The sequence below is a fragment of the Ictalurus furcatus genome, unplaced genomic scaffold (assembly GCF_023375685.1).
Source record: "Ictalurus furcatus strain D&B unplaced genomic scaffold, Billie_1.0 scf3, whole genome shotgun sequence".
Taxonomy (NCBI): domain Eukaryota; kingdom Metazoa; phylum Chordata; class Actinopteri; order Siluriformes; family Ictaluridae; genus Ictalurus; species Ictalurus furcatus.
The window spans coordinates 1,509,217-1,530,367 of NW_026521052.1; the positions used below are offsets into that span (position 1 = coordinate 1,509,217).

At 40.7% G+C, this 21,151-nt stretch overlaps 5 protein-coding genes and 1 long non-coding RNA gene across 6 annotated transcripts; 4 read left to right on the plus strand and 2 right to left on the minus strand.

The window, feature by feature from the left end:
- The first annotated feature begins 2,618 nt into the window (after window positions 1–2,618).
- Window positions 2,619–3,283, plus strand: LOC128604799 (histone H2B-like). The gene has a single exon (XM_053619893.1). The coding sequence runs from the start codon at window positions 2,853–2,855 to the stop codon at window positions 3,225–3,227; it is 375 nt and encodes a 124-aa protein (XP_053475868.1). The 5' UTR covers window positions 2,619–2,852; the 3' UTR covers window positions 3,228–3,283.
- A 1,308-nt stretch (window positions 3,284–4,591) lies between these two features.
- On the minus strand, window positions 4,592–10,023 carry LOC128604805 (uncharacterized). Its single transcript, XR_008385290.1, has 2 exons — window positions 9,809–10,023; window positions 4,592–5,975 (listed from the first exon to the last, which is right to left on the minus strand). It is a non-coding gene; the product is annotated as an uncharacterized LOC128604805 (long non-coding RNA).
- LOC128604790 (histone H1-like) lies at window positions 6,674–7,416 on the plus strand. The gene has a single exon (XM_053619885.1). The coding sequence runs from the start codon at window positions 6,798–6,800 to the stop codon at window positions 7,398–7,400; it is 603 nt and encodes a 200-aa protein (XP_053475860.1). The 5' UTR covers window positions 6,674–6,797; the 3' UTR covers window positions 7,401–7,416.
- LOC128604795 (histone H2A) lies at window positions 7,878–8,523 on the plus strand. Its single transcript, XM_053619888.1, has one exon. The coding sequence runs from the start codon at window positions 7,994–7,996 to the stop codon at window positions 8,378–8,380; it is 387 nt and encodes a 128-aa protein (XP_053475863.1). The 5' UTR covers window positions 7,878–7,993; the 3' UTR covers window positions 8,381–8,523.
- On the plus strand, window positions 8,754–11,858 carry LOC128604791 (histone H3). Its single transcript, XM_053619886.1, has 2 exons — window positions 8,754–9,661; window positions 10,791–11,858. The coding sequence occupies exon 1, from the start codon at window positions 9,054–9,056 to the stop codon at window positions 9,462–9,464; it is 411 nt and encodes a 136-aa protein (XP_053475861.1). The 5' UTR covers window positions 8,754–9,053; the 3' UTR covers window positions 9,465–9,661; window positions 10,791–11,858.
- A 3,190-nt stretch (window positions 11,859–15,048) lies between these two features.
- Window positions 15,049–17,512, minus strand: LOC128604798 (histone H2B-like). The gene has a single exon (XM_053619892.1). The coding sequence runs from the start codon at window positions 17,120–17,122 to the stop codon at window positions 16,748–16,750; it is 375 nt and encodes a 124-aa protein (XP_053475867.1). The 5' UTR covers window positions 17,123–17,512; the 3' UTR covers window positions 15,049–16,747.
- Between the last annotated feature and the right edge of the window lie 3,639 nt (window positions 17,513–21,151).

The window sequence follows — 21,151 nt, forward strand, 5'->3', positions numbered from 1 at the left end:
GGGATCGCTAGAGGTTACATGCATGACTCGTTCTATGAAGGCGTTTTATCCTTGTTGTATAAAAAGGGTGAAATGTGTGATATCAACAACTGGAGACATCTCACCCTAATGAATGTCGATTATAAGATTTTTGCAAAGACCATTATGAACAGGATGAGTGACTATTTGGACGTAATAATAGCTAAACAACAAACATGTGCAATAAAGGGAAGATTTATGTGGGACAACTTGAACACATTAAGAGAACTAGTTTTTGATAAAAATGGTGACAGTTTTTACATTGTGGCTTTGGACCAAAGAAAAGCATTTGATTATATCTCAAGAGACTATTTGTGGGAGATTTTAAAACTGTATCAATTCCCTGAAAATTTCATAAACATGATTAAATGCCTTTATGTTAAATCGACAGTTGAAGTAAATGTTAACGGTTCCTTGACTGAACCATTTGAAGTTATGCGGGGTGTAAAGCAAGGGTGCCCTCTGAGTGCAGCCCTATATATTTTATCTATAAACCCACTTGTACAAAAAATCCAAGATGATCATAGACTTAAGGGTCTTCAAATAGGAAAGAACAGAGTCGTGATCTCTGCTTATGCTGATGACATAACTGTATTTGTGAAATCTAAACAAGAACTAGACATCATCTTTGAATATTTTAGCGAGTATGAGCAAGTCTCTGGAGCCTCCTTAAATAAAGCTAAAACGGAATGTGTCTGGATTGGAAATGAAAAAAACAAATTTCCCATAGATGTCCCAGAAGTTCAGCAATTAAAGGTTTTAGGTATATATATAGATAATAATGGCTGTGTCGACCATAACTGGTCAAAAAAAGAAGAAATAATACAAGATGAAATTGATAAATGGAAATCGTGTAATCTAAGTTATAAAACTAGAATAAATATTATTAAAACTTTTCTATTATCAAAAATACTGTTTTTATCATGCATCTTACCTCCGACAGAAGTTTGGATAAAAAGACTTCATAAAATATGCTGTAATTTCATATGGGATACGACTCGTGAGGTTACAAAACGTGAGCTCCTTTTTAAGAGAAGGGAACTGGGAGGCCTTGGGGCTGTCGATATATCCGTAAAAACTAAAATAGCAGTGTGTAAAATCATCGCGAGTGGTATTGCCAGGCAAACTGAATGGATAGGGAACATCTCTAACTGGAAATCTAAAAAAGGTCCATCAAGGAAAGGAATTCCGTATTATAAACTGATGTTTTCCGACTTCACTAACAAATTTAAAGATCTAAACATCGATTGGGTGAAAGACTCAAGCAAAGAAATATATCTTTTAATTGTTGATCGAGTTTATAGTAACCCTGTGGCTTTCAGAAATTTGGAGGAAGACCAAAACAAAGAATGTCTCCAAAATTTACAGAATAAAATCCTATCGGAACACCTGAGAGATACAACTTGGTTAGTCGCTGTAAGAAGGCTCCCAGTAAGAGCGGTTGTAAAATGGAGCTGTTTTGTAAAAACCGGTAAATGCCCGATGCCTAATTGTAATGAAGAGGAAACACTCGAACATTTCCTGTTAGAGTGTTATCGCTCTAAAGAAACATGGGCTAAATTAAAAATCATTGGTCTCAATATAGAAATAAATATGAACTCAATTTTCTATGGCATTTTTAAAGAAAATTGTAGCAAGACCAAGCATGACTTCATTTGGTTCATAATATGTTTGACTAAATCTAAACTCTGGAAAACAAGGTGTAGAATGACTATAAATCAAACGTTTATATCCAGTGATGTTGTATTCAAGGACATTCAAAAAGAGCTAAGAAGACTAAAAAGCAGCACATCTTGGTTTAAAGACTCTTCAGTGTGGGACAATATTTGCGTGTAATTGTACTTTGACTATGTAAGTTTGTTTTGTTTTTTGTTTTTTGTTTTTTTCTCCCTTTCTTTCTGAATATGACTTGTGTAAGATTGTGAATTTTGCATAATTTCAATAAAACTCATTAAAAAAAAAAAAAAAAGCAAGGGTGGTAAAGGACTCGGCAAAGGAGGCGCTAAGCGTCACCGTAAGGTGCTTCGCGATAACATCCAGGGGATCACCAAGCCGGCTATTCGCCGTCTGGCTCGCCGTGGTGGTGTAAAGCGTATTTCTGGTCTGATTTATGAAGAGACTCGCGGTGTGCTAAAAGTGTTTCTGGAGAACGTGATCCGCGACGCCGTCACTTACACCGAGCATGCCAAGAGAAAGACCGTGACCGCCATGGATGTGGTGTACGCCCTGAAACGCCAGGGACGCACCCTGTACGGCTTCGGCGGTTAAACGCTCTAACACCGAACGACGCGAATACAACGGCTCTTTTAAGAGCCACTCACGTATCTAGAAAAAGAGCTGTTCCGTGTGGAAAAAAGGCTTTTTTTCATGAAGCATAAGGCATCAAACGCTGTACCGAAGTAGCATAAGTGGTAGGTCTATTTGTATTTTTTGTAATAAACTATATATATGCACAGTAGTAAATATTATGAACTGCTTGATTAAAACGATTTAGAAGATGATTTTAGTAGAAACTTCTATATTTCTTTCTCTCTCTCATACACACGCATACATGCATATATAATATAAAACGATTTTTTTCTCAAGCCAATTGTTTTTTCATAGTGCACGTTGTCCTGAAAGTACAAGGGCGGGAAGGGAAACGAAGCGTAGCGGAGGACGAGGAGGGAGGAAGCAGAGTGCAGTAGGAGGCTCCATGCAGGGGGAGGTATCGAATTTTGGCCAATCAAAAAAAGGTGTCTTGTCTGGGCGTTATTAGCATGTGGGTCTGTAAATAGAGCGGGTGCGAGGCGGGTGCTAGTCATTTTCTGTTCGTTTATTCGAGAAGCAGAAGCATGCCCGATCCAGCCAAGACCGCGCCCAAGAAGGGATCAAAGAAAGCCGTGACCAAGACGGCCGGCAAAGGAGGCAAGAAGCGCAGAAAGTCCAGGAAGGAGAGCTACGCCATCTACGTGTACAAGGTCCTGAAGCAGGTGCACCCTGACACCGGAATTTCATCCAAGGCCATGGGCATCATGAACTCCTTCGTGAATGATATTTTTGAGCGCATTGCCGGTGAGTCTTCTCGTCTGGCTCATTACAACAAGCGCTCCACCATCACCTCCAGGGAGATCCAGACCGCCGTTCGCCTGTTGCTTCCCGGCGAGCTGGCCAAGCACGCTGTGTCCGAGGGTACAAAAGCCGTCACCAAGTACACCAGCTCCAAGTAAAGCGCGTTACCGCCGTCTTTATCAACCCAACGGCTCTTTTAAGAGCCACCCATTTTTCATACAAAGAGTAATTTCCTCTCTTTCGCTTTCTCTCTCGCTGTGTGTGTGTGTGTGTGTGTGTGTGTGAGGGGGAGGGGGACTTCTGAAGCGCTGCACTCCCGCGGATGTTCAGGCTTTTGGGTAATTCTAGCAGTCTGTTAAATGCGGAGATGAGTAAATCTAAACAGGGTTGTAGCACGGTTTCGGGGGTTGTATAATCTGAGCAATGCATAATGGGACTTTAGCAGCACAAAGTTATTCGTATGATTGTACCAACAGGAAGTAGTTGAAAATGGTTTTCTAGTAGCACATAATCATTCTAAATCAGGGGTGCCCAAACTTTTTCCTGTGAAGGGCCAAAAATCAAACTTGATTGAGGGCTGTGGGCCAAAAGTAAATGTTGCATTATACCAAACTGTATTATATTAAAATTAAAGTTGCCATGGTTCTCATTTATCATTTCATAATATTTACAAATAAATTAATAGAAAATGTTAGTCTGTATCTGCTTCACTAATGCAGTTTTATTTTCAGAGTTCTATAGTTCAATGAAACTTATAGTATAATTAAAACATAGAACCAATCCCATTTATAATACATGTTCAATACCTAATACAACTATTCAAGCTATAAGCAATACAGCCACATGCCTGCAATATCAGTGACCTCTAATGAGACACATGAAGCTGGTCCTTATTTTTCAAACGTTTTTCCAAATTGGGATGCAGTGGACTTACTGTCAAAGTCAGGACATTATGGTGGTGAGAGTCAGTTAGTTTGCATCTCAGTTTACACTTGTTTAAGTTCATCAGACTGAAAGTCTGTTCACAGTGGTAGGTACTGCCAAACAGAGACAGCATCACTTGTGCCTGTTTGCACATCTGTACCTGTTTGCTGGGACACATTTGTAGGAGTCTGTCAAGGGAAGGGACCTGAACTTGTGTTTGAGTTCTGAATCACACTGAAGCTCAATTGGTTCCATCTGTAGATCATCACTGACTGTGTCCACACTGATGGTGAAGGGTTGAACAAACCACTCAAAGTCAGAAGCATTGTGTCTGAAGTCCTCAAAGCGACTGTCAAACTCCTGGAAAAGGTTGCTGAGAAGAGCATCATACTCAGGTACCTTCTCTTTCATCATGCCTGCCTCTCTAAAACAGGGAAAATGGGCTACATTTCCTGGATGTGGAGATGAGAGAGAGGAACAGTGTGAGATGGGGAGTGAAAGAAGAGAGAGGGAGGCAAATAGAATAAATAACTGACAAAACAAGGAAATTAAATCATGATAATTTAAGAGAACTTTGACAAAAAATTCATCAATTCAATTTCAATTCAGTTCAATTTTATTTGTATAGCGCTTTTTACAATAGACATTGTCTCAAAGCAGCTTTACAGAAATATCAACATGGTATACAGATATTAAAGGTGCGAATTTATCCCAACTGAGCAAGCCACTGAGTGGCGACGGTGGCAAGGAAAAACTCCCTAAGATGTTTTAAGAGGAAGAAACCTTGAGAGGAACCCGACTCAGAAGGGAACCCATCCTCATCTGGGTAACAACAGATAGTGTGAAAAAGTTCATTATGGATTTATATGAAGTCTGTATGGCCTTAGGAGCAGCCATAGTCCCAGCAGTCTGGAATTAGAGAAGATTTGAGCTCCATCCAGAGGCAGAAAGGATCTGGATCTCTAGTATCTCCATAAATTCATGTGGGGCTCGGCGAAAGGAGAGAGGGAGAAAAAAGATAATTATGACTGCGAAGTAGTAGAACAGAATCTAGTCATTATTATCAGCTTGATTAACAAAAAAACCCAAAGCTGACACCACTGGATATAAATGTTAACTAAATATAAGTATTAATAATAACAATAACTGCACATAAAACTATGGTGAATATTGTAATTGTGAATGTTAGCTGCTGAGAGATGTCTTCTGAGCAGCAGTAGTTTTTGTTTGAAGGCTCTGACGTGATAAAAAAGCTGGGTGATAATCTGGTCTTTTCCCTGGAGCTGAACATTTAAAACATTGAGCAGCTCTGTGACGTCCACCAGGAAAGCCAGGTCAGAAAACCATTTCTTATCCATGGGCACTTGAATACTACCAATCTTGCTTTCCTGAAAAGCTCTGATCTCATCACGCAGATCAAAAAATCTCCTGAGAACTTTTCCTCTGCTCAGCCATCTAACCTCCTGGTGGTACAACACATCACCATATTGCACATCCATCTCATCCAACAGTACCTTGAACTGCAGGTGAGAGAGAGCGCCTTGGAGCGTATATCATTCACAATTTTGACGACGTCACGCATCACATCCACAAGCCCGATGGATTGGGCACATAGCTGTTCTTGATGTAAAATACAGGAAATCTGATAGCTGGCCCGTGTGGCACTTTCTTGAGCTGATGAAGGATGTAGCAGCGCGCTCTGCTCAGATCGAAGTTTAGCAAGCAGCTCGTTAGCCTTCTGTTTTCATGCCTCGCCGCTGTCCTTTGAGAAAGCTGAAGAACGTTTTGTTTCATAATGACGGATTTTGTACTCTTTCAAAACAGCAACTGACTGCTTGCAAACTAGACACACAGCCTTTGAATTGATTTCAGTAAATAAAAAGTCAACTTGCCAAATCTTTTTAAATTTCCTCTTGTCTGTGTGCCAGTGCCTGGATCTCTCCATTATTACCTGTTTGTTGACTGTCGCAATGCATGCTGGCCTTGAAGTATGCATGTACATTAAATAAAATTCTAATTCTTATTCTCTACATTTAATTTCAATTTACATTTTTTGTAGCTCAAAAATAAATAAAAAAAATGTTAAATTAGAAATGAAGATCAGCATCAATTAATTAGCACAAAGACATTCAAAAGAATGTTCTAGTAGCACATAGATATTGAAAAGAATGTTCTAGCAGCACATAGATATTGAAAAGAATGTTCTAGCAGCATGGAATACAACACACACACACACACACAAGGCTATAGCGGAGCCTATAGTCACGCGCGCTGTGCTTTACACGGCCCCCAACGCGCTCTGCTTCCGATACTACACACACCACTCGACAGCTGCAAAGACATCAGGCTCGTTCACAAGGCTCCTCTTCAACTCGGCCCAGAACGCATACGACGGCCGTGCCTGCTTTTCGCCCGTTTTTACACACCACATCGCACCAAATGCGCAGCCCGCCGGCTTGAGTACAACGCGCGCCGCGCCTTTTCATGTGCGCTGCGCGAGACTGTTGCTCTCTAGCCGGCCAGGCCGGGCCACGGGAGAAACGAGAAAGCCCGTCCTCGCTCAGCGTGTGCTTCAACGTTTTGAATCTCGTCTTCCGAGTCGGATTTTCGCCGAGAAATGCCATGAGAAAACACAGCTGAGCGCGCGCCGCGTCCGTGCATTCATTCAGCGGCGCCCGAGTTGAGTCTACAACGCTCTCATATCTGTTTTTAAGACCAGCCCCCCGGCCGCGGGAAGGGAGGATCCTGTGTTACACACTAACGTACAGCGTACGACTCGTGTATTCTACGTAGTTCCAAGAGAGATGGCAGAAGTCGCACCCGCTCCCGCCGCCGCGCCGGCCAAAGCGCCCAAGAAGAAAGCAGCTTCGAGAGCAAAAAAAGCCGGCCCTAGCGTCGGCGAGCTGATCGTCAAAGCCGTTTCCTCGTCTAAGGAGAGGAGCGGCGTGTCTCTCGCTGCTCTGAAGAAAGCGCTGGCTGCCGGCGGATATGATGTGGAGAAGAACAACTCCCGCGTCAAGATCGCCGTTAAGGGTCTCGTGACTAAAGGCACTCTGGTGCAGACCAAAGGGACCGGCGCGTCTGGCTCTTTCAAGCTGAACAAGAAGCAGACCGAAGCCAAGAAGCCCGTGAAGAAAGCGGCGCCCAAAGCGAAAAAGCCCGCCGCTACTAAGAAGCCCAAGAAGGTAGCAGCCAAGAAACCCGCCGCCGCGGCCAAGAAGTCTCCTAAGAAGGCGAAGAAGCCCACAGCCGCCGCAAAGAAAGCCACCAAGAGCCCGAAGAAGGCGAAAAAGCCCGCGACCCCTAAAAAGGCAGCCAAGAGCCCCAAGAAAGCGAAAGCTGTCAAGCCCAAGACCACAAAACCTAAAGCGACAAAGGCGAAGAAGGCAGCACCCAAAAAGAAGTAAAGATGTTTGTTTCTTTCATGCTTTTGTTCCTTAAACGGCTCTTTTAAGAGCCACCCATATTTTCCTTTAAAGAGCGACAATTCATTTTCAGTCAAGCTTTATGGAATCAAAGCAATACACGTTAGAAACATACAATAGTATGGATACACATATCTGCTACATATGTATACATAACCACACGCTGATGCTGATTTTAGTACAGTAGAATAGAATCCTGATCGTGATTCCTAAACGTCATTCCTGATCTCCAAAACCATCACAGAATATGTAGGATAACATATTGATGCATAATAAATCAATGTTAATGATAAGAATAAATGAATTCAGTATGTAGTTGTTACTTTGTGCTTTTGTATGAATATTCCCTTCTGTCTGTTTTCATTCGCGCGCTCGCTCTCTCTCTCTCTCACACACACACACGCACAAACAGGGGTGGGAGGGGTGACGCTGGAATTCGACGGCCTGTTTGGGATTGGCTAATGTGCCACTGCGTTCTTAGCGAATAAGAGAGTGGCCGTTTTGTCTATATCACGGAGAGCTCGGGGTGTAACGTTTATTTCGGAGTTGTTGTTAGAACAGATCTGAGCATCAAGATGAGTGGCAGAGGAAAAACCGGCGGAAAGGCTAGAGCTAAGGCCAAGACTCGTTCATCCAGGGCTGGACTTCAGTTCCCCGTGGGACGTGTGCACAGGCTTCTGCGTAAAGGCAACTATGCCGAGCGCGTCGGTGCCGGCGCTCCGGTCTACTTGGCCGCAGTGTTGGAGTATCTGACCGCTGAGATCCTGGAGTTGGCCGGTAACGCCGCCCGTGACAACAAGAAGACCCGTATCATTCCCCGCCACTTGCAGCTCGCCGTGCGTAACGACGAGGAGCTGAACAAACTGCTCGGCGGAGTGACCATCGCTCAGGGTGGTGTGCTACCGAACATTCAGGCTGTGCTTCTGCCTAAAAAGACCGAGAAGGCCGTTAAGACCAAGTAAACTCGTCCACTGCTGCTTTGTCAGTACCCAAAGGCTCTTTTAAGAGCCACCATCTCTGCTTCAAAAGTGCAATTTTCCACCCGTTTTTCTACTGAAAGTGTGTACTAGAAAGTCAGCACGTTTGAAATGAAAACACAAGCGTTATACTTTGCTAATAATTATGTGATTAACGTTAAGTAATAGTAGTAGTAATAATAATAATAATAATAATAATAGTGGTAGTTAGCCTGTTGCTTAAATGAAATCCAAGGGGTGAAAGTGCACTTCTAAGACAGCATATTTATAAATAAAAAAGGACTTGATAATTTTCTAGTCATGATTTGATACCATATTTAAGTAATGACTATAAGAACAATAGCAGTTAGCGTGCTGGTTAAATGAAGTCAGGAGTGAAAATGGTTTGTGACGGCGTTGTGTGTGTTCCTAATGAACAAGGCATTTGTGTTAGAGAGAGCGCCAATAGAATAGAATTGTGGCGGGCGTCTTGTGTTTCGAACGGTGGCAGAGAAGACGGTCCAATAGTCAACAGGTGACGTAAAACGTTCTATCGAATAGCAGACGAGCGCGTTCGAGACGCCCAATCAGCGCAGGGCGGCGTTATGGCTTAAAAAGGCCGCGTTTGAGCGCGCCGTTTATTATGTTTTTCTATCCGTGAAGTACAGACCTCGACGCTATGGCAAGAACCAAGCAGACCGCCCGTAAGTCCACCGGTGGCAAAGCGCCAAGGAAGCAGCTCGCCACTAAGGCTGCCCGCAAGAGCGCGCCGGCTACCGGCGGCGTGAAGAAGCCTCACCGTTACAGGCCTGGCACCGTGGCTCTGAGGGAGATCCGCCGTTATCAGAAGTCTACTGAGCTGCTCATCCGCAAGCTGCCCTTCCAGCGCCTGGTGAGAGAAATCGCTCAGGACTTCAAGACCGACTTGCGTTTCCAGAGCTCGGCCGTCATGGCCCTGCAGGAGGCGAGCGAGGCATACCTGGTCGGTCTGTTCGAGGACACCAACCTGTGCGCTATCCACGCCAAGAGAGTGACCATCATGCCCAAGGATATTCAGCTGGCCCGCCGTATTCGCGGAGAACGCGCTTAAACCACATCTCCGTCTAATAGACACAAAGGCTCTTTTAAGAGCCACTTCATCGTCTCAGAAAACAGCAAATTTTCTTTCTTGGGCAGTTTAAGTATTAGAACGTGGTACAGAGGGAGAAGGAACAGTAATAATTATGTATGTGTGTGTGTGTGTAAATGAAGTACACGGCTTTCTATATCTATCAACATTAGAAAAAGGTTGGTTATTTATTTTACATTTTCATGATAAATATAGTCCTATGAGTATTACATGTTTGTTTTTATAGATGAGCCGTTAATTGTGGTTATGTCCGAACAATACAATGCACAGTAATGAGCTGTGTCTGTAAAATAGCCCAAACCTACCTTCTGTTTCGGGCGGCGTTGTGCTGGATGGAGCTTGACTGCCCCCGTGTGTCCAAACTCGGGAACGGCAACTTTCTAGAAGCGGATTTCTGGGCAAGAGCTATTACATCATACATACATTTCATCCATCATCCCTTTTGTCCCGTCCATGATAATTGTTTTTGTAATTTAATAATTGTAGACATGACCTTATCTTTGAAATCTTCTTCCCTATTTGTGGATATTCTCTCTCTCTTTCTCTGTGTCTATATATATATATATGTATGTATGTGCACTGTATTAAATATTATTTAATGTGTTTGTTTAAAACGAGTTAGAAGACGGTTTAAAACGAGTTAGAAGAGAGAAACATACCTCTATATTTCTCTCTCTCATACACACACATTATATATATATATATATATATATATATATATATATATATATATATATACAGTATCTCACAAAAGTGAGTACACCCCTTGCATTTTTGGAAATATTTGATTATATCTTTTCATGTGACAACACTGAAGAAATGACACTTTGCTACAGTGTAAAGTAGTGAGTGTACAGCTTGTGAGCTCTTTGAATAACTGTTCTTTTATTACTGTGACACTGTCTAAATGTACATTTTGGACTCTCAAAAAGATGGCACCCATTCACGTGCATTCTACTGACTTACAGAACTCGAATTTCCTTTGAAAATTCTTTGTGTTCGGATGAAGAAAGAAAGTCACATAAGAACTTTCTTTTTTGGTTGAAATATTCCTTTGATCAAGTTGTCCTGTTGCAGTAATACATAAAGAATGATACGAACTGGAGTTATTTTGCACATATTGAATTAAGGTTTGTTGTGTTTCCTAGTTATGATTATAGCACATTTTTCATCACAATGTCTGAATGTGTCAAGGACCACATTTCAGGGATTTCGTCATTGCACATCGTAATTGGTGAATTTTGTATTTTTAATCTAGTTTTTATCGTTGCTGGGTTTTTTTTCTAGTCATCCACCAGTATTGAAGGCCATCTCAGTGCCAGGGAGGGCCTCCAGCCGTCTCTACTGGCATTAGGAAGGATCAAGGGCAGGATGGACAAATTCTACGTGGTAGTGGATAAGCACCTCATCCCTTGCACAGGAACCAGCTCCTTGAGTGCTATAGATGAACTCTTCAAAGTCCACTATGTGTTCAACCTGTCATATGAGGAAGCCCTCGTCAACATCTTTACCTTCCTGCAGACTACGATCTACAACATTGATGTTGGTCTTACCAGTGAGTCTCCCAGAGTAAAGGAATTGCGTGCAAAGCTTTTGAACTAGGTTAAATGTTAGTGTTTCTGTTGTCAAAGTCTGCATGCAAAGCCACGAGAGTCACGCACAGTTTCTATCCTTCGTTAAAGTTTAAGTTATTATGTGCGCAGCGTGGCTGTAGCCGACAGTATGTGACTTGGGTGAACTTGTAAAAGCCCGGAGTTTGAAGTTCTACATGCCTTTTGATCTACAGGGTCCAAATGGGTCAGATGAATATATTCACTATGAGGTGAATATATTGCACCTCAATTCATGCTGGTTTGTTACATCAAAGATACTGTGTTGAAAATAAAAGTTCAACCTTATACAGCAACTGATGTGTTAGCTGTTCTTTTATTGACGAGTACACACATTTTAAAGGTCTGCATTTTTAGGCAGACAGGGTGTAGATCACATTTAATTACACTAGTGTTGAAAATAACTCCATCAGGTTGAGCTATTGACACATTTGCTGTAGATTCAACACTTTCTTAGTGTAAATGGAGCCTGTGAGGAGTAAAAAAACTACACCAATTGTGCTAACAGTGAACACTTACAGTGCTTGTTCAACACTATGAGAGTGTAGAAAAAAAAACAATACTGAAAGTGTAAATTGAACTCTATTTAGTGTGGACCTATATAAACTCTTGATAAGTGTTAATTTTAACAGTGTGAGTGTAAAAATAACACTTTAAAATTTGCTGTGTACAATCAGAAATGATTGGGAAAAGGGTAAAGGTGGAGGGGTAGCAACTTTTGTAAGAAATGATGTGAGATATAATCTAATCAATAAAGGGAAAGAACACGAATCTGTGGTAGTCAAAATACGGACAGGAAAAGACAGTATAACGATATTCAACTTTTACAATCCCCGTAATAGACAGAGCACCGATACACCAAATGCAGTATGTGGGTTGACGTGAGGGAAATTAGTACGGTGTGGGGATTTTAACACACACACACACACACACACAGCACAATACAGGGGAGTAAGAATACAGATATAAATGAATCAGTGATCGAGGAATTTATACACGATAAAAATTTGGTATGTGTTAATGACAGGAAGGACACGTGGTATTGTAGTTCACATAATGCAGAAAGCGCTATCGATCTGACAATAACGTCAACTGAAATTGCAGGAATCAACACCCGGGAGGGTTTAGACCATTCGACAGTAGGTAGCGAGAACGCCAAGGTGGAAGTTAGAGAAAGCCGACCAGCAGATGTTCCAAACGTAGAGCGAAATGAAACGTGTGGGATTAGCGAATAAGGATATAACAGATGTCGAAGAAACGAACGGAAAAGTGACCACGGCCATTATACGACCAGATGAAGAAACAATGCCAAAAAGATAGGAAGTAAACGAAGAAAGAGCGTGCCACGGTGGGATGAGAGCTGTACTGTAGCAATGAAAAAGAGAAATAAAGCTTTTAGGAAACTCGAAGCTCACCGTACACTGGAAACTTTGATTAACTATAAAATGGCGCAAGCAGTAGGTAAGAAAACAATCAGATCAGCCAAACGTGTATAATGGAGACAATTCTGCAGTAAAATTGGAAGAGAAACCCAGCTATCGGACATATGGAGAACAATTAGGAAAATGAGTGGAATAAGAAACAGTGTGTAAATACCAGTGTTAAATAGCAACAATAAAAATGCAATCAGCAATGCAGAAAAAAACAGAACTTTTGGTAAAAACCTTTGTGAAGCTCCACAGTACTGAAAACCTATCCTCAACAGCCAAGCAGTGTAGAGATCAGACACTTGCCCAAAATCCAGGATAGTAGAAAGAAGGACTTGCCATTTACTCTATTTGAGTTCAAAAGAGTTATATCAAACGCACGGCAAACGACATCAGGGAAGTACAGTACATGCTATAGCATGTTAGGCCACATGAGAGACATCACGCTTGATGTATTATTAAGACTGTTCAATATGGTATGGAATACAGGAAAAATGCCACTAACACGGAAACGGTTCCAATACTCAAACCCGGCAAATACAGTCAGATCCGTCAAGTTACAGACCCACAGTGTTAACGTCACAGGGAAAACTACAGAGAGGATGATAACAGATAGATTAGATCACTATATAGAAAGTAAAGTTCTTCTCTCACCGTATCAGTCAGGATTTCGTAAAGGGAGGGGGAGAATGGTAGAATCCATTTTATGCCTAGAGCCAGAAGTTAGGAAAGCTCGAACTAACAAAGAAAGTGTCATCTCTGTATTTTTCAATGTCGAAAAGATGTACGATACCCTTGGGAAGGATGGACTTCTTATTAAACTCGATGAATTAGGAATAAACGGAAAGATATATATATAATTGGGTATTAGACTTCCTGAACAGAAGGCCAATAGAAGTTAGAGTAGGTGCAGAGTACTCAAATAGATATGCAGCGGAAAATTTTACCCCACAAGGCAGTGTATGTAGCCCAATACTGTTTAATATTATGATTAAAGACATTTGATCAGGTCGGAGAAAATATAGGTAAGTCGCTTTATGCAGCTGACGAGGTTAGGGGTCGGGATATAGAATATGTAAGAAAGAAAATGCAACACGCAATAGGGAAAGTAGAACAGTGGGCAAATGAATAGGGTTTTAAACTATCAATTTCAAAATCACAAGGTATATGTTTTTCTAAACGTCATAAAACAGCACCACTGAAACTGTACAGGCAAGATCTTGAACAGGTCAAGGCTGTGAGATTTTTAGGAGAGCTTTTTGATGAGAAGTTTACCTGGTGTCAGCATATTGATAAAATTAAGAACAAATGTAAAAAGATGAATAATGTTCTGAGACCGGGGAGCAAGTAGGGCATCGCTCATAAATATCTGTCAGGCTCTTACAAGAGTTGTCTTTGATTACGGTCGCCTAATGTATCTTAAAAATCTTAAAAAGCTTGACGTGGAACAGGCGCAAGAACTCTGGATCTGTACTAGAGCATTTAAATCATCACCAGTGACTGCGTTACAGGTCGAGACAGGAGAGATGCTGTGATTTATATTGGATAAATCTATGAGGGCATAGCAGGGTGTACCCCAAGAATGCTCAGAGTTTTATAGGACTAACTTCTTTAAGAGTTTGGGATGGGTAAGAAATGTAAAGGCACAAAATGCAGGCCTCAGCCAGCTACAAGAAAGCCCCATTGAGGTGAACTGTACCACCCTGGAAATTCATAAAACCATCTGTAGATACAAGATTACAACAAATATTAAAAGAGGAATCTAAAATAGCACCACAGTGGATAATACTTCAAAAATATATGGACCATTATCAGGATAAATGACTTGCATATACAGATGGCTCAAGACTGGCCACACCGGTGTGGCTTTGTTCATTCCTCGTGAAGTAGCAGTCAAAAAAAGAGCGACCGATCATTTATCAGTACACCGTAGAACTATCAGGAGTCCTATTGTCACTGCAGCGGTCGGAAAAAAATAATCAGAACTAAGATGTCGCTATAGCTTCTGACAGTCTATCTGCACTATCAAATATACAGTCTGGGAAAACATCATGTAGACAAGACATTGGTTAACAAATATATTATCTGCTTCTCATACTCCATGGTAGGGAGCTGAATGTTTCCTTCTTTTGGGTTCCTGCACATGTAGGGGTGGAAGAAAATGAAACTGTAGATGTACTGGCAAAAAGATCGATAAAGCATGAAACAGTTGATATACAAGTACCATTAAGTAGAGCAGATGTTAAAACCATTATAAAGGGACACATAAAATACGGCAGGAATACCGGGACATATGTATGAGGCAAGGCAGGAACCCAAAGGAAGAGATGATAATTATGTGTCTTAGAATAGTTCATGCTGGCTTAAATCTAACATTACACAGAATAGGAAAACACCCCACTGGACTCTGCACACACTGCAATACACAAGAGACGGTAAAACACATTCTGTTAGACTGCAAAAGATATCAGGAGGAGAGAACTGAGCTAGAGATGTGAACTGGAATGCAAAACATGACACTAAAGAACTTGCTGGGGAAAAAACATCTGGGAAAATGCACTGTCCCCTAATAAACTATCTAAAAAATACTGGGATAAGTGAAAGACTGTAGTAATTTAGTATGAACATCTAGTATTCAGGAACTCAGAACTCAGGTGCAGGTTTTCATTCTGACCAAGCAGAAGCCACACCCGAGTCTATTGAAAGTCAAGATCGACCGATTAAACAGGTGGAGTCGGGTGTGACTCCTGCTCAGTTTGTGGATTAGATCGGACAAAACCGATTGAGCTTAGGCTAGCAAATCAGTCTTAATGAAGTTTTCATAAGGTTCAAGCCTTAATGACCTACCAGCACAATAGTTAAAATCAGATATTGGGGGAAAATTATTAGTTCTCAAAGCATATAGTTAAAAGAAATAAAAGCAAAGGCTCAAAACTGTTTGTCCAAAAAAAGTTTGTTGCATCACAAATTCAGTAGTTTGGAGAAAATGGGAGAGCTTGTGGCAGATACTGCAAATGTTTGTAGGCTTTAGAAAAAAGCAACATAAGTGCAGGAGTCAAACCCCCATTTCATAAGAACAAACTAAAATCCCACACATTAATCATATAGACAAAATTTTAGCTTCAGAGTAAAGAGGATAAAGCAGTTTCAAAGGAGAAGTTTACACAACAGTCACATTCATAGAGAAACAAGCTATTCTTCGACAGGAGCAAACTTTGCATGGTAGCTATCATTCATTAACACGGCTAGCATGCTAGAAATCACATGTGCTCACTTTCATTCAAACTGAAAGCATATGAATAGATGGTGAAGAGTAAATAAATTTAAAGTCTAGATGAAAAGAACAAATGTTGAATAAAAGTTGACTAGGTGGGTGGGAAACAGTCAGTAGGAAAGTAGGAAGAGCTGAACAGAGCAGCAAAGACAAGAGTAAGACATTGTTAGTTGTAGGGGAGAAAGCATGTCCAACAAGAAAATGTGATTATAGGTGTAGGTCAGAAGACTCCTTCTGTCTTTGCCAGCGTCCGGGCTTCACCACTCGTACGCGGCGCTCCGCTCTTGTAGTCCCGGGCCAAACAGGCGCGCCTAGTTAGCACCAGCCAGCCCATCCGGCCTCCTCCTCCTCTTTAGCTCGGTCGGATTCCTCCCTGACCCTAACGAGCACAGTCACCCTAATGCCCTTTATACCAACTCCGCTATTACCTTGTGTGTGTGTTGTATTCCATGCTGCTAGAACATTCTTTTGAATGACTTTGTGCTGCTGGAACACTGTTTTGAATGACTACATGCTACTACAACAGTATTTAGAACTTTTACGTGCTTCCTTAGTTCGAATTTCTACATGCTACTAGAATACCATTTTCAGTTACTTCCTGTTGCTAGTCTTAATATGAATAACTTTGTGCTGCTAAAGCCCCATTTTGCATTGCTCAGATTATACAAGCCCGAGAAACCGTGCTACAACCCTGTTGAGATTTACTCATCTCTGCATTTAGCAGACTGCTATAATTACCCAAAAGCCTGAACATTCGTGGGAGAGCAGCACTTCAGAAGTGCCCCCCCTCTCTCTCTCTCTCTCTCTCACACACACACACACACACACACACACAGCAAGAGAGAAAGCGAAAGAGAGGAAATTACTCTTTGTATGAAAAGTGGGTGGCTCTTAAAAGAACCGTTGGGTTGATGAAGACGGCGGTAACGCGCTTTACTTGGAGCTGGTATACTTGGTGACGGCCTTTGTACCCTCGGACACGGCGTGCTTGGCCAGCTCGCCGGGAAGCAACAGGCGCACGGCGGTCTGGATCTCCCTGGAGGTGATGGTGGAGCGCTTGTTGTAGTGAGCCAGACGAGAAGACTCACCGGCGATGCGCTCAAAAATATCATTCACGAAGGAGTTCATGATGCTCATGGCCTTAGATGAGATGCCGGTGTCAGGGTGCACCTGCTTCAGGACCTTGTACACGTAGATGGCGTAGCTCTCCTTCCGGGACTTTCTGCGCTTCTTGCCTCCTTTGCCGGCCGTCTTGGTCACGGCTTTCTTTGATCCCTTCTTGGGCGCGGTCTTGGCTGGATCGGGCATAATGTTGCTTCTCGAGTAAACGAACAGAAAATGACTGGCGCCCGCCTCGCGCCCGCTCTATTTACAGACCCACATGCTACTGACCTCCAGACAAGACACCTTTTTTTGATTGGCCAAAATTCGATACCTCCTCCTGCATGGCACCTCCTCCGCTACGCTTTGTTTCCCTTCCCGCCGTTGTACTTTCAGGACAACGTGCACTATGAAAAAACAATTGGCTTGAAAAAAAAAAATATATATATATATATATAGAGAGAGAGAGAGAGAGAGAGAGAGAGAGAAAGAAATGTATAAGTAAGATTCTACTAAAACCATCTTGTAACTCATTTTAAGCACGTTATGTTTAATACTGTGCACATAAATGTATATATAAAAAAAATAAACCAAAAATAAATTGCCTCTCTTTATGTACACAGATAGAAGTTATCTAGGACTTTTACTACTTGTGTAAAGCATTTGACACTTTATGCTTGACAAAACAAAAAAACTTTTTGACTTTTTTTTTTCCTCTCTCCCCCCGCCCCGACACACGGAACAGCTCTTTTTCTAGACATGTGGGTGGCTCTTAAAAGAGCCGTTGTATTCGCGTCGTTCGGTATTAGAGCGTTTAACCGCCGAAGCCGTACAGGGTGCGTCCCTGGCGTTTCAGGGCGTACACCACATCCATAGCGGTCACGGTCTTTCTCTTGGCATGCTCGGTGTAGGTGACGGCGTCGCGGATCACGTTCTCCAGAAACACCTTCAATACACCGCGAGTCTCTTCATAGATCAGACCAGAAATACGCTTTACACCGCCACGGCGAGCCAGACGGCGAATAGCCGGCTTGGTGATCCCCTGGATGTTATCGCGAAGTACCTTGCGGTGACGCTTAGCGCCTCCTTTGCCGAGTCCCTTACCACCCTTCCTTTTTTTTTTTTTTTAATGAGTTTTATTGAATTTATGCAAAATTTACAATCTTACACAAGTCATATTCAGAAAGAAAGGGAGAAAAAAAAAAAACTTACATAGTCAAAGTACAATTACACGCAAATATTGTCCCACACTGAAGAGTCTTTAAACCAAGATGTGCTGCTTTTTAGTCTTCTTAGCTCTTTTTGAATGTCCTTGAATACAACATCACTGGATATAAACGTTTGATTTATAGTCATTCTGGACCTTGTTTTCCAGAGTTTAGATTTAGTCAAACATATTATGAACCAAATGAAGTCATGCTTGGTCTTGCTACAATTTTCTTTAAAAATGCCATAGAAAATTGAGTTCATATTTATTTCTATATTGAGACCAATGATTTTTAATTTAGCCCATGTTTCTTTAGCGCGATAACACTCTAACAGGAAATGTTCGAGTGTTTCCTCTTCATTACAGTTAGGCATCGGGCATTTACTGGTTTTTACAAAACAGCTCCATTTCACAACCGCTCTTACTGGGAGCCTTCTTACAGCGACTAACCAAGTTGTATCTCTCAGGTGTTCAGATAGGATTTTATTCTGTAAATTTTGGAGACATTCTTTGTTTTGGTCTTCCTCCAAATTTCTGAAAGCCACAGGGTTACTATAAACTCCATCAACAATTAAAAGATATATTTCTTTGCTCGAGTCTTCCACCCAATCGATGTTTAGATCTTTAAATTTGTTAGTGAAGTCGGAAAACATCAGTTTATAATACGGAATTCCTTTCCTCGATGGACCTTTTTTAGATTTCCAGTTGGAGATGTTCCCCTATCCATTCGGTTTGCCTGGCAATACCACTCGCGATGATTTTGCACACTGCTATTTTAGTTTTTACGGATATATCGACAGCCCCAAGGCCTCCCAGTTCCCTTCTCTTAAAAAGGAGCTCACGTTTTGTAACCTCACGAGTCGTATCCCATATGAAATTACAGCATATTTTATGAAGTCTTTTTATCCAAACTTCTGTCGGAGGTAAGATGCATGATAAAAACAGTATTTTTGATAATAGAAAAGTTTTTATAATATTTATTCTAGTTTTATAACTTAGATTACATGATTTCCATTTATCAATTTCATCTTGTATTATTTCTTCTTTTTTTGACCAGTTATGGTCGACACAGCCATTATTATCTATATATATACCTAAAACCTTTAATTGCTGAACTTCTAGGACATCTATGGGAAATTTGTTTTTTTCATTTCCAATCCAGACACATTCCGTTTTAGCTTTATTTAGGGAGGCTCCAGAGACTTGCTCATACTCGCTAAAATATTCAAAGATGATGTCTAGTTCTTGTTTAGATTTCACAAATACAGTTATGTCATCAGCATAAGCAGAGATCACGACTCTGTTCTTTCCTATTTGAAGACCCTTAAGTCTATGATCATCTTGGATTTTTTGTACAAGTGGGTTTATAGATAAAATATATAGGGCTGCACTCAGAGGGCACCCTTGCTTTACACCCCGCATAACTTCAAATGGTTCAGTCAAAGAACCGTTAACATTTACTTCAACCGTCGATTTAACATAAAGGCATTTAATCATGTTTATGAAATTTTCAGGGAATTGATACAGTTTTAAAATCTCCCACAAATAGTCTCTTGAGATATAGTCAAATGCTTTTCTTTGGTCCAAAGCCACAATGTAAAAACTGTCACCATTTTTATCAAAAACTAGTTCTCTTAATGTGTTCAAGTTGTCCCACATAAATCTTCCCTTTATTGCACATGTTTGTTGTTTAGCTATTATTACGTCCAAATAGTCACTCATCCTGTTCATAATGGTCTTTGCAAAAATCTTATAATCGACATTCATTAGGGTGAGATGTCTCCAGTTGTTGATATCACACATTTCACCCTTTTTATACAACAAGGATAAAACGCCTTCATAGAACGAGTCATGCATGTAACCTCTAGCGATCCCTTCATTGAAGGCTTGTGTTAATAATTTAGCCAAATCTATGGCGCATGCATGATAAAAATCAGACGGGAGACCATCTTTCCCTGGAGACTTTTTTAAATTTAATTGTTTAATGGCATCAACAACCTCAGCCTCTTTTATTTCCTCACCTAAGCTCTTGGAAGGCAGGTCAACACTATTTTTTACATTCAAAAAGTTTTTAGAAGTTTAGCATCTATTTCAATTGAGTTATACATGTTTGAACAAAGGATCCGAACAGCATCTCTGACATCTTTAGGATTTTTCGCTATAGTTCCATTATCTGTTTTAATGGCTTCGATATATTGGGCTTCTTTCCTTTTATTAAATAGTGAAATTGCTTTTGTTTGATTTAGAAGTTCATCGGAAATTATTCCTGCTCGGACTTGAATGTTCAGTAAAAACTCATTATTTAAAGTTTCTATCTCTTTTTTCAAATCCTTTAAGTTGTTTTCCTCACTTTCATCTCTTGTATTTTTTAGTTTTAGGTTTATATATTGTGTCATAATTGTATTGTACTTCTCATTTTTTTCTTTATTAAAACATAGACATTTGTATTTAAGAAATTTTTTAATCTGGATCTTAAAAACTTCCCACAAATCACAATAATTGGTAGTGAGGATATCTAAAGTTTTAATCCTATTAATTTCTTCTTTTAATTGTATAATCAATAAAGGACTTTTCAAAATTTGTGTGTTTAATTTCCAATAGTTTCTTCTTTCTTCATTTTTAAATCTGATGCCACATATAACTGTCAAGTGGTCCGACTCAACCAAGAGTTTTGTTGTATAAAATTTTGCCTCAAAATTATTATTAATATATATCCTGTCAATTCTAGTTTTACATGTTTTATCAAACCTCGTGAAGTCCACTTTCTCTGGATATAATGTCCTAAATATGTCGGTGAAATGCTGTTCATTCATTATAGATCTAAGGACACCACCTTCTCTCCTAATTTTACATATTTTGGAAGAAATTTTATCATTATCATCTGTGATTGTATTAAAATCACCGCATACAATGGTATAGAAACCGACACACAGGAGCATTTTAAGCTTTTTAAAAAGCCGGATTTTACCAACAGTATCCTGTGCTGTGTATACATTTATTACTCTAATTTTTTTTGTGCAATAAAACAC